This window comes from Periplaneta americana, chromosome 3 (assembly GCF_040183065.1).
Source record: "Periplaneta americana isolate PAMFEO1 chromosome 3, P.americana_PAMFEO1_priV1, whole genome shotgun sequence".
Lineage (NCBI taxonomy): Eukaryota > Metazoa > Arthropoda > Insecta > Blattodea > Blattidae > Periplaneta > Periplaneta americana.
Window position 1 is genome coordinate 195,671,818 of NC_091119.1, and position 13,748 is coordinate 195,685,565.

General features: G+C 33.2%; 1 protein-coding gene across 4 annotated transcripts in view; it reads left to right on the top strand.

The window, feature by feature from the left end:
* Positions 1-13,272, top strand: part of exp (expansion) — a 541,237-nt gene extending 527,965 nt beyond the window's left edge. For 2 of the 4 annotated variants that reach the window (XM_069822436.1, XM_069822439.1), the window contains exons 9-10: positions 5,153-5,377; positions 12,806-13,272. In XM_069822436.1, coding sequence (XP_069678537.1) covers positions 5,153-5,377; positions 12,806-12,918 — 338 coding nt within the window. In that variant the 3' untranslated portion in view covers positions 12,919-13,272. Of the gene's footprint in view, positions 1-5,152; positions 5,441-12,299 lie in introns of all 4 variants that reach the window. The other 2 variants (XM_069822437.1, XM_069822438.1) reach the window with 2 other exon arrangements.
* Positions 13,273-13,748: the final 476 nt, after the last annotated feature.

Sequence of the window (13,748 nt, forward strand, 5' to 3'; positions counted from 1 at the left end):
CCAAACTACATTTTAAATTCGCTGTAGTTTAAGAGATTGAATGGGTGAAATTTCTTTTTTTTTTACATTTTTTAAACTAGATACTTAATTTTCTATATACACCAACCTCTTTTTATTAGTAATCATGTCCCCAAGTGCCACTAGTATCAGTTTAATAATCATTGAGTTATTAATTTTTCATGTTTACATTTTAAAAATGCATCTACTCTCACAAAATATAAGTTGCAGGCTCAAAAAAAATTACAGCACGTTTGACATGTATAGCCTATATGCCTACTTTTATAGCAGAGCCAAAATTTGAATTTTAAATTTAAGAGTGACCTGAAAAAAATTATAGTAGTCAGTTCAAAAAAATTAGTCTCCGAATAGTATACTGTATTTATGTTTTATTAATTTCGAAAATATTTACTTTATTCAAAAAGACTCTAATTTTGATAACCACATTTTTTTTTCAAACTTGTAGTAAAAAGTTCAAACTTTTAGAATACAGTTTATTGGGACCTATAGTATTGAAATATGAGTAAACTGGAGCAAGGATAAAAGTGTGGAAAAATTACTTTAAAATATCAATTTTCTGTCACAAAACTTTTTGTAATATCGTGGAATCTAGTTGAAGGATTTTTTTGAGAACGATTATGTTGATCAAATCTGACCAACTTATAAATATAAGGTCACTGATATTTTTTGTAAAAAAAAGTAAGAAAAAGAAAAAGGAATTGGAGGATTCTCTAAAATGATAAAAATTTCACCTATATTCTCCCATAAATCAGATGACGGGTTATCATAGAAAATACTGAAGTTAAATATCGAAGGGTTATTAAAATTCATTATACCTAACCATTCTCTTTTTACCATATAGCTATAAGTTAAACCATCTTTAAAATCTAACGGAATCTTTAAATAGAGAATTAACTACTTTAAATTTTTTATTCCATTCTTCTCTAAATGTTAATTGACCCATAATCTCGTAGATCTTGGAAAGCGATGTAATTTAAGATTCAGTTATACAACAAATGATTAATAAGTTACGTAAAATACGATTTTACAAATCATGTTCCTTATTTTTCAGTAGTATTCACGAAATTTAATAGTAATATGCGTTACAAGAGCGGTATGTTGAAGTTTTCATATTCGAGGAAAAGTTTGAAAAAGCGAAACGTAGTTGAGCTTTTTTAATTTCCGAGAATTGAAAGAAAACATACCGCTCGTGTATCGTACATTATTTTGTGCGAAGATCGTTTATTACATACCTGAAAGAGGAATTTCTAATTAGTTGCAATGAAAAACAAAAATATCTATCTTCAACATTGTTGCTTTAAAATGTTTTCTGTGTTTACTATACTCCAGCAGGCCGTGATATACGTCTGTCTTTTTTTCCCCCAGTCTATGATGAGTCTGGAATCTTGTTGATTTTTTCACGGCTTCCTTAATGTTACTTGCATCACGAATGCAGTAACTTTAGTGGAGTTGTAGAGTTTACTTAATTTTTGCAAATAAGTTATTTAAAAACAATAATTAACAGTGCAATTTAGGTGAAATTGCAGTGGTAAGTTTCCAATTTATAATTATTACTATATTGAACGTCTCTAAAAATAATATTTTAAAAGCCTAAAGCAGTAAAATCAATATATCACTTAAGCGGTAAGAAGAAGGAAATTGTTATGTGTGTTACGTTGGGAATACTGAATGTGGAATTTTAGACTTTCCGCGGATTGGTTTTGTGCGGAAACCAAACAAATACGCACGATCTCGCACAAATATATTTATTTATCGGTTTGAATTAAGTTACTTACTGTATTTAGTAAACTGTCTTTGTAAATTTTATGTTATATTATTGACTAAGATCACACCGTACACGAGCCTGGCTCTTACGGTAGTGGCTAGAAGCATTTTTGTTTTATAAATTTAATTTGTACTCACTTTGCTAGCTAAATAAATAAAAAATAAAATAAATATTCCATGTTTTGTTTCACAAGGGCATTATCTAAGCGTTGTGCGTGAAAAGACGTTGTTAAACAGAACAAAATGTAACATATTTTCGTGTTTGAAGGCTAAACAAATTTAACTTTCAAGTCTTGTTGTTCGGAAATGCCTGAAAACAACTTGTAAACACGTAATTGTTAAAATCTTCCTTTTTTGGCTGCACGCATGTCCAGGGGCATTCGTATATCACACGTCGGAAAATTACTGTGTTTACTGCTTGCAAAATACACATCTCGGCACCGAGTGACAAAGTGAAGAGAACTTCCATTGCTCACTTGCTTGGAGTCTCTGTCACCTAGCTCTCCTTTCACTTTAGATGCCGACCTCTGTGCGTGTGATTGTGTTTTGTTTTTGTTGCAGTCACCATGTTGAATTCTTTCCTGAGGCAAGTTTCATAAAAGTTAACTGTTCCATTACTTGCTTGTCCTACTAACCAACTCTTTCTCTCGAGAAGCAGCTACCTAGAGAATTTTAGTAGTAAATAAACGTTGTTATGAGCCCCAATGCTTGCTTCTGAAGCTGAAATTATTAAAATACTCAACGATGCATGGTTTAATAAGTGGAGAAAATACAAAAGTGTAGGACACTTTTATGGATACTTCGTTAAAATATGACCAAGTTTAAAATATTTTCTGCATTTGTCTTATGAAACCGACTCGAGCGTTGTGGACCGTATCAAAGCAAATTCTCGATTAGTTTTTTCAACATCTGTTGTACACATGTGAATGCATTTTGTGTTTAATCTGTACTAGTTTTTGTACAGGTAGGATACATAAAAATTCCGCATAAAGCTTCAAAATTTACCTCTAGAAAATCGTAAAGGAAGTCTTAAAAATGCGTAATAATCGTACTTTATACTTCACATTAACATAGTCTGCTTTTGAGGTTTTTCTTTCTGTCTTTAACATCTACAATGTAATTTCTGAGACTCGTTTCAAGATTATGAATAATGATAAAATTATAATAATTATTCTCCTGCAAATATCTTTTCGCATCGGTTGGAAATTTCTCGATTCTCACGGAACCATTAATAAAATGGTTAGATCGAACTTTCTGAGCAAGAGACCCGGATTCAACTGCAGGCGAGTACAAGTGAGTTGTTTGTAAAAATTAAACTGTTTTGAAGCAGGTTTTCTTGAAGTACTTTCATCATCCTGAAAATTTACCACCATCAGTATTGTCTGTTAAGAGAAACTCAGAATAAAATAACTCTTAAGGGGACAGATGACTGAAATTAGCTGAAAATCGATCAACATTTCGACATTTTTATTTTTGTTTTAAACAAATCTACAATCTTTCTTTATCGAAAAAATACGTAGTATCGCAATTTGAAAGGCGTCCAATGTCACAGGCCCGACATTTTAATACCTGAATAGGGACCGATGGCGGGCTTATGTGAGGGCGGCAAGGAATATCCGGTTTCTCTAAAGTCCATAAGTAACATCCTTATTTCGGGGAGGTTTTCAATAAAATAAGACAAAGACGAGGGATCAGTTGAAGAAGGAAGTTAAATATGGACCCATATCAGGTCTACAGATTTTGGCCCACACTGGTTACTATGACAATTATGATTTAGTTTATTGGATTTACATTTGAAGCTGAAATTTTCAGCCTTTTGTTTGTTACAAATCCTTTCTTATACAGGGACATCATTTTATTTATACTTCAATTTTTATTGTACCTGAGTTTTTTAATGTACTTCACTCCCACCCCTTCTACTAATGAAGTTCAACCGTCCTCCACACAGATCCAAGACCGCATATACAGTCATAGTAGCTTTACGTTCAGAGTAAACAGTACATTCCAAAAATATGTTCGCGTTTTCCAGTGACGAAAGAGCTTTCAATATTGAATCATTTTCGCACAGGTACTGTCATCTATTTGCCTACGTCGCATCACGGTTTCCCCCACCTGCTTCTATTCGCCTTTCTGTAAAGGCTAGTGGGTGGGCTGTCTAGGCTCTTTTCTAAGAACATTAATTTCTGTTAGGAATTGGACGTCTACGAAATATTATACCCATACAGTTGTTTAAAATAACTTAAATAAAAGGGCCTCGTTAAGTAATTAACTGTCACGTGATAGCATGTCTGAGTAATTTTCTTTTCGGATCGGGCAGAAATGAAGGTTGAATTTACAGTACATAAGGTACTCTTTTATAGAGTAGGTACAGAATTATTTCAACATGAGTTACTGATACGAAGAACGAAACTGGTAATTGGAATTGCGTACAATAGTCTATAGTGCGATGATATGTACATTAGAACTGAAGCCTGTATCGAAATGAACGGCCACCATTTTCAAAAATGTGTTTAAATATCCATATTATGATTATTTTTCAATTTATCTTCATTCTCTATACTGTACGCTAATGTGCTGTAGACAGTATAATATACACTGCATAATGAATACGTCCACATGGCAGCTCACTTCGTGAGTAAAAACACTCATTGTTAATACTGTACTGTATTTTGATTAAACAGAAACCTAATGAAAATTATCAAAGTGAAAATCGTGATATTTCCTAGTTTGCGTAAATGGATGAACTACTTTTCTTCCCTCCTATACCTAGTAAAGTGATTTGTTTGCATATTACGCCAGTATCATGGAACTCCAGTCGTGGAAGGGGGTAGAAAACGGTATTTGCGTTTCTCAATCTTGATCCAAAGATGTAGCCAGGTGTCCACACCTGTGGAGTAACGGTCAGCGCGCTTGGCCGCGAAACCAGGGGCCCCGGGTTCGGGGCAAGTTACTTGGTTGAGGTTTTTTCCGGGGTTTTCCCTCAACCCAATACGAGCAAATGCTGGGTAACTTTCGGTGCTGGACCCCGGACTCATTTCACCGGCATTATCACCTTCATTTCATTCAGACGCTAAATAACCTAGATGTTGATACAGCATCGTAAAATAACCCAATAAAACAAAAAAAAAAAAATATATATATATATATATATATATGTATATATATATAGCCAGGTTACTATTAAAAATGTTAGTAAAAATAAAATGATGTCCCTGTAGTTAATCCTTAATTGGCGTCCCATCCCACTGACTGAATGAAATTTGCAGTTCAAAGCAGCAAATAAGTGCTGTACAAGGTAATCGCCGTCTCCAGCTGAGAGGCAGCTCAATATGGAGCGGATTTATTAACGTGTGTGTTGATCTGTTTGCAGACGATCCCTATTACTGCGGCCTGCGAGCCCGAGTGCCCAACTTCGTGAAGAGCGGCAAGTCAAAGGAGACCGCCGGCCGGTACCCACCCAGCAGCATAGGGGGCGGCGTGCCTCAGCCAGCGAGCCTGCACCAGTACCACCAGTACCACCACGCCATGCACCACCCACACCACCCGCAGCAGCATCCCGTCATGTGGCACGCAAGGAGTTTCGATAGCGGCATGGGTGTGTATGGTCACTTGACCACGCTCTTAGACCAGCGTTGAGCACGGACATCTCTCTCACTGGGTACTTTGCACTCACTACCACTTCGACGGTTGATTCTGCAAGGCGAACCTGATATGTGCTGACCAAAGAAATATATTATATTTAGCGGAAAATACCATCACTTTCCGAAATACTTTTTTTTTTTTTTGTTGAACTGAGATAATATTTCCGAAGAGGAGAAACGAGTCCAGGGAGGCATTTTTTTCATTGCAATTGAAATCACAAATTCATTCATCCATAGTCTTCTCTCCCACTGCAGGTCTTTCACTGCAAACCCAGCATTCTCCAGTCTTTGCTATTTTCTGCCTTCCTCTTTGTCTCCTCATATATTATTATTATGGTTCAAGAATTAAAACAGAAAATCAATATCCCGAATTTAAAAGAAAACTTACAAATTAAACCAAACCCTTTAACACTATTAAATATAGAGTATAATCTAAATTTAACAGAAGAAATACTGAAATCAGAAGTAAACACTGAAATAATGAAACAATTGTCTTTAGAGACAATAATTAATATTAGGTACCCTCCACAAAACTGGCTTCATTTATACACCGACGGATCCTTGATCTCCAGAGAACAAGGTGCCGGTGCAGGTGTTACGTGCTGTCTCTTCTTACTTTATAGATCTCTTGGATATGGAACAACAAGTTTTGATGGAGAAATCATTGCAATAAGTGAAAGTCTCAGGAATCTTCTATGCACGTCTAGCCGCGAAACCAGGTGGCCCGGGTTCGATTCCCGGTCGGGGCAAGTTACCTGGTTGAGGTTTTTTCCGGGGTTTTCCCTCAACCCAATATGAGCAAATGCTGGGTAACTTTCGGTGTTGGACCCCGGAATCATTTCACCGGCATTATCACCTTCATCTCATTCAGACGCTAAATAACCTAAGCTGTTGATAAAGCGTCGTAAAATAAATTACTAAAATAAAAAAATCAATAAATTTAGGAATGCAGTTATATTGTCAGACTCCAAAGCAGCTATTCTATCAATCGTCTCTAAACACACACCTTCATCTCAAACAGCAGAAATAACTAAAATGCTCTCTCAATTAATATCACTCAATAAAAGAATTGTATTCCAATGGATACCATCCCATTGTGGAATCCTGGGAAACGAGAATGCGGATGCTTTAGCAAAGAAGGGCAGCACTGTTACTTACAGACCTGTTACTAAATCTACGTATTACTCTGTGAAGAGATTTATTAAATCTACATACTTAGACTTCAACAAACAAAGTTTGATAACACAATCTCAAGGGAAAAAATGGAACTCTCTGCATCATAATCCACAGTTGATTCCCGATTTACCACGAAAATCGTCTGTAGCTGCATTTAGATTGGCAACAGGCCATGATTGTTTGGCCAAACACCTGCATAGAATTGGAATATATCAGTCCCCTAACTGCCCATTGTGCAACTCAAATCAAGAAATGGATTCAAAACATCTCAAAATCTGTGCGTCAGTGGCGAACCATGACAATATCTTTGAAAAATATTGGAGTGCAAGAGGTCAAATGACTTTATTGTCAAACGCCTGGCATTAGAAAACAACAACATATTATTATCTTAATTTCGTCTATCGTCCGATACCATTTCTTCCAGTGAATCCTTCAGTAGGCAGTTTCTTCTCTAATTTACTATTCATTTTTGATATGGTCAGAGTATATGCATCGAACAAAATTGTAAATATTCCTCTCCATAAAGTTGCTATGAAGCTATTCCAAATTGCTTCATGAAGCTTCGAATGTCCGAAATTTAAAATAGCTCTCCTGAAAAAAAAAATAATAAAATGGACTTGGAATAGTCTGATTCTGGGCCATCGATATGTCAATATATTAAAATTTCTCAATCTTATGGCTTAACGCAAATTGCAAAACAAATTGCTCAGTGTTTTATATACGTATTTACATGTGTTGTATTATTCTACTAACGTTTTCACCTTCCTGGGGGCATCATCAGGTACAATATTGTTTACAATATCAAATGTCTAAAATCAATTATAAAAGAATATGACCACCTTATTATGATGCACTCTTTTGAACGTGTGGTCATATTCTTTTATAATTGATTTTAGACATTTGACATTATAAACAATATTGTACCTGATGATGCCCTTAGGAGGGTGAAAACATTAGTAGAATAATACAACAAATGTAAATATATAAAACATTGAGAGCAATTTATTTATATTTTACGTTAAGCCATAAGAGTGAGAAATTTTAATATATTGATATATAGCAACATCAGTTTCTTCTCAGCCAGTGACCCAACCAATCCCTTTTTCTCTTCCTGATCAGTTTCAGCATCATTCTTTCTTCGCTCACTCTTTCCAAGACAGAAGTTAAGTGTTATAATTTAAATTATTGTGAGAAGAAACGGAAAAAAGAAAACAATAGTCGAGAAAAAGAAAAGAAAAAAGTTAAAAAAAATCGAGTGTTGCTATGTGGGGAATACGACTATGGGCTTTAGTGAATACATCTGGCTTAAATCGACAGATCTAGACGAGATCTTTCGTTTGGTACCAAAATCAGTGCTCTAGCACATCGGAATCGCAAGATATACTGATTGGAAATTTTCGCCCACGCCCAAAATGGCCGCAGTCTCCGTAGGATCCCATGCGCATCACAGTCGTATACCCGATAGAACAAAACCACATTTGTTTCAATCGTATTATTAGTCACGAAGTTATAGTTCGGAATGGATCACCCTGCAAACGTATCGCCGTTTCCTTCCTGGTACTCCGTATGTCGGCCTAAATTTAAAGACATATTCACGCCAAAAGTGGATAGCTTCAATTTAAAGAAATGTAATATTTAACTCTCTTACTGAAACTGTTACTATTAAGGTTCCTTAATTTTGAATTTATTTTAATAAAGTGATTATATATTCTTGGTCCATAGGGGAGAGTCGGGTAGTATCGGACATAGGGTAATATCGGACAGTGAGTTTCTTTCATCTACCACACGATGTTAGTACCTGATTGACATGGTTACGTTTCTGTGATGTCGCATAGAGAAACGTAACCGTGTCATTCAGGGACTACCATATGGTGGTAGATGAAAGAAACGTACTGTTCGATACTACCCGATGTCCGATACTACCCGACTCTCCCCCGCTAAACTGGAGAATTCCCACGGTATCTTTGAACCGTGCCGTTACGTTTAGCACCAAATTTAAGTAAATACACAATCTCGCCAACAAAAGAACACGACGTTGGTGTGTGGCGTCGTTGGAGGAAGAAATTTGTTTATTTTCTCTCTCTACCTCCTTCGTTCTGAACATTACTGAGAGATAGCACCACTGTTAGCTACAAGGTATATTTGCGCAAATATATTGAAGTAGATTACGTGACTTAGATGAGAGTCTCGGGACAAAACAGTTTTGCTATATTTCTTTTTTTATTAAATGTTAAGCACAGGAACGCCATTTCGTAATTTTATTTAAGAAACAAGCCAAACAAATTATCTTTGCATCAAAAACGGATGCTCCCTGGACCAAATTATCGTATTTTATAATTGTTTGAATGCAACAGAAGCCAGAAGTCTTGCACTTGACTAATGCAGTGAATTATTTAAGAATATAGTTGCGAATTTTACTACCACCATTTCGATTGTGCTTTGTTTGGCACTGCTCGGTACGGCCCGGTGACTAGTGGCCAGCGAGTAACGTCGACTATCGACATTGCTCTGCCGTGGGTATTATCCAGTTGTTCCATCTCCCCTAATATGAAGAATGAATTTGCCCAGATTTTGTATTATATTTTGGTTCAAGCAAAACACGTAACATATTACTCGTATTTCATCTAATATTATGACATGTTTCTGTGGTATCATATCTCGCGCAGTTACACAGTTTCCTAATAGATTTTTAAGCATATTTCCTTTACTTTCGCCTTGCACATTCAACTGAATATTTCTGATTATTACTAATACTGTACATTACCGTAACTTTAATGTAAGTTCTGCGTGTTTCACATACTGTTCAACAGGTTTGGTTTCTTGGTTAAACCTAAGCTGTATCATTTCTGTTTGGTTATGAACTCCGTGTACATACGTGTTGTCGTCTGAATAACCTTCACTTTTAACAGTTATCTATGTAAATATTTATCATGTTCTATTTTCTTCAATGCTATTTTAATTACTTCTCACTTACTTTCCTTTGCACATATGGAGAAAGGCTCACAGGTCTTGTTTTCTTGTGCACTCTATTCTTTCTCTTCTAGATCCTCTCAATGGTGGAAATTGGTTTTTCTTCACAAATGTTTGGCATGATAATTTAAATTTAAATAATTAAAAAGGAAGAACGTCATGTTCCTGACCTGTACAGAACACATTATTCAGTGGATCTTGTTTACAGGTGTATGCATATAAGTGGAATACAATGTACAGTACTTAAGTTGTGCAAATGGACTAATGCAGATCAACTGATAACGACTTTTTATGAAACATCGATATAAATACTCGTGGGACTACTTCAGTTTATGGCGTTAATGTTATACTTTCGCTAAAGCTGTTTTCTTCATTATTTCAAGAGAAAGCTATCGCACGCTAAATATTTATTTACTTATTTATTATCTAGTTAGTTATTCACTTATTTACATATTTAGCTATTTACTTATTTATTTCCGTCTCTTCTTATTTATTTATCCACTTATTCATTTTTAACTTTCTATCGCACTTATTTATTTACTTACACATTATTAATTGACTTAATTATTTAAATTTGTATTTATTGACTTAGTTGTTCAATTATTTATTATTCATTTATTTAATGATCCATGTAATGACTTATTTTTTATTTCTTTATAGGCTATAATTATTCAGTTATTGATTTATTTACTTATTCACTTATTTACTTATTTTCCACTTTTTTATTTATTTAATTATTCATTTATCCATTAACTTATTTAATTATTTACCTATTATGTATCTCCTTATTTATTTTTTATTTACATATCTATTTGTTTATTTATTCATTTATTTACTTTACTTATTTATTCACTTATTTACTTATTCATTTACTTACATGTTATTCATATACCTAATTATTTACACATTTATTTATTCACTCATTTAAATACTTATTTTCTTATTTATTTATTTATTTATTTATTTATTTACTTACATATTATTCTTACACCTAATTATTTACACATTTTTATTTATTTCTATTTTCACATTTAAACATTTATTTGCTTATTTGTTTATTTATTTATTTATTCACTCATTCATTTATTATTTATTTAATTATCTACTGTTTAATTTTTCCTTGTTTATTTATTTATTTATTTTACTTACATTCAGTTATTTACATATTCACTTATTTATTTACCCATATATTTTTCATTGTTTTATTTACTTAATTATTCACTTATTAATTTACTTATTTATTTAATTATTTATCTGTTAATTTATCTATTTAATTATTTATGAATTTACACATTTTTAATTTATATTTATTTACTTATTGAGTTATTTACTTATTTATTATTCATTTATTTAGTTATTTACCTATTTACTTATTTTTATTTATTTACTCGTTCACTGATTCAGTTATTTACTGTTAAATTATTAATTTATGTACTTGTTCACTTACTCATTTATCTACTTGTTCACTTATTCATTTATTCACTTGTTTACTTATTAATTTATTTACTTGTTCATTTACTCATTTATTTACTTGTTCACTTATTCATTTATTTACTTGTTTACTTATTAATTTATTTACTTGTTCACTTACTCATTTATTTACTTGTTCACTTATTCATTTATTTACTTGTTTACTTATTAATTTATTTACTTGTTCACTTACTCATTTATTTACTTGTTCACTTATTCATTTATTTACTTGTTTACTTATTAATTTATTTACTTGTTCACTTACTCATTTATTTACTTGTTCATTTATTCATTTATTTACTTGTTCACTTATTCATTTATTTACTTGTTTACTTATTAATTTATTTACTTGTTTACTTATTAATTTATTTACTTGTTCACTTACTCATTTATTTAGTTGTTCATTTATTCATTTATTTAGTTGTTCACTTATTCATTTATTTACTTGTTTACTTATTAATTTATTTACTTGTTCACTTACTCATTTATTTACTTGTTCATTTATTCATTTATTTAGTTGTTCACTTATTCATTTATTTAGTTGTTCATTTATTCATTTATTTAGTTGTTCACTTATTCATTTATTTACTTGTTTACTTATTAATTTATTTACTTGTTCACTTACTCATTTATTTACTTGTTCATTTATTCATTTATTTAGTTGTTCACTTATTCATTTATTTAGTTGTTCATTTATTCATTTATTTAGTTGTTCACTTATTCATTAGTTACTTGTTTACTTATTAATTTATTTACTTGTTCACTTACTCATTTATTTACTTGTTCATTTATTCATTTATTTAGTTGTTCACTTATTCATTTATTTACTTGTTCACATACTCATTTATTTACTTGTTTACGTATTCTTTTATTTATTTATTAACTTATTCATTCATTTATTTATTGACTTATTTATTTAGTTATTTACTTATTAATATATAATTACGATGCCATATCAGTTATTTTTCGCAACATTTGGCTGTGCCTCAGAAAAATCAAGTAGGCCTATGTAAGATATGCAATTCTGCTCATCTGTCCTACTATTTTTCAAAATATTGTGGTCCTTCTAAAAGACTTCACCAATGCTTCTGAATGATAGCCGTTGTGGACTCTTCTTCCGATAGCCACAGCCTCTCCTTAGTTCGATATATTCACAGTCCTCCAACAGCACCTCTCGAAATTCTCTAAAGTGCTCACTCCGGGCATGACACCTTGGTCTTCGCATCCTTTTTATGGATTTTTTTTTTGTATACATTTCAGTTTCGACTCCCAACTTACACCAAGGTCGTCACTTATACAGTCTTGGGTTCAACTCCAAGAACTATTGAGGACAGTTCTGCTTGCCGGTAGCTGCCCATCGCAGTGAACTACAAGGCGACCGGGAACTGCTGCTGTCACTGGTGCCCCCTATTATATTAAACCTGATTGGTTACGACCCCTTAACATTGTTACATCAGTAGAAAAGTGAGCTAGTAACTTCCGGAGTGAGACAAATGGCCAACTGCCTTGGCCATCACATAATTTCTCATACGTTTCCCCATGATCCTTTACATTTGGTGTCCGGTTCTGGACAATAGTTATTAGTAAAAGGATCCAATTTATAGAGATTCCTCTTTCCTTGCCTTTCCTGACACAACTCCGAAACGTTGGATTTTTCTACATCTACGACACTGTTCAAAAACCCAATATCACACACGACTTGGATCACCATGGAAGTTTATATCTTACGTGGAATTTCTGTCATGGAATGCATTATATCCTTGCAGATACAGAAGCCCTGGATTCCCCTTACAATCACATATACGGCCGCCTGCCTATTCCTACTAGAGGGTACATCCCACCCACGCCTAGAACCATGTACATCGGAGAGTGGGACTGAGGAGCTCGCAGAGGCGGACTGTAACTTCAAGATCGCAGACGTCTGCATTCGTCAAGCACGTCTCAAATGTTTTCCTCCTCTGTAATATTCACGTATGAAAATGGAAAAGTTTCACAAGATTGAGACCAAAATTAAATTTAAGTTAAAAGCACTTATTAACTAGGCCTATGGCATATTTCCATGGAGACGTTTCGTTCAGCACTGGCAGGTTTATTTGTGGACACTGAATTATACGTAAAGATTAATTTTATGTTTACCAATATAGTGGAAGTCTTTTGTAACAACTTTTAAGATATCACTTATGTTTATATTTCAACCATTAGCATAGTAACAATATTATTATTATTATTATTATTATTATTATTATAATTAATAAGTACTTAATTAAGTCGTTATGGTTTTTTTCGTTTACATACGTGATGAAATGCAGTCGTTTTAATTTCTATTTATACTAGTTAGTTATTGTTTTAAAATTAACCTCTTTTAATTCCAACTTGTAAATAAATCTGAGGTCAACATAAGACAGACCAGCTATCATGGCTAATATATTTTTGAAAATGTCTTTGGAAACATTTCTACGATTCGTAGAAATATTATAATGTAACAATTATATTGTACCCAATAAGGGGTCTTCCAAATTATACAGGGTCTTTCATAAGTAACTGATCACTCGAAAAATTGACTAACTTTTACGATTTTTGGGTGTGTTGTACATCTCTGCTAGTAGAAACCTTTCTCGGTGCCGTACACTCGATTTAATTACGCGTTTGACCGCCAGAAGCCTCAACTTTCCTATGTACAGATTAATGAAACTATCGCTATATAATTTT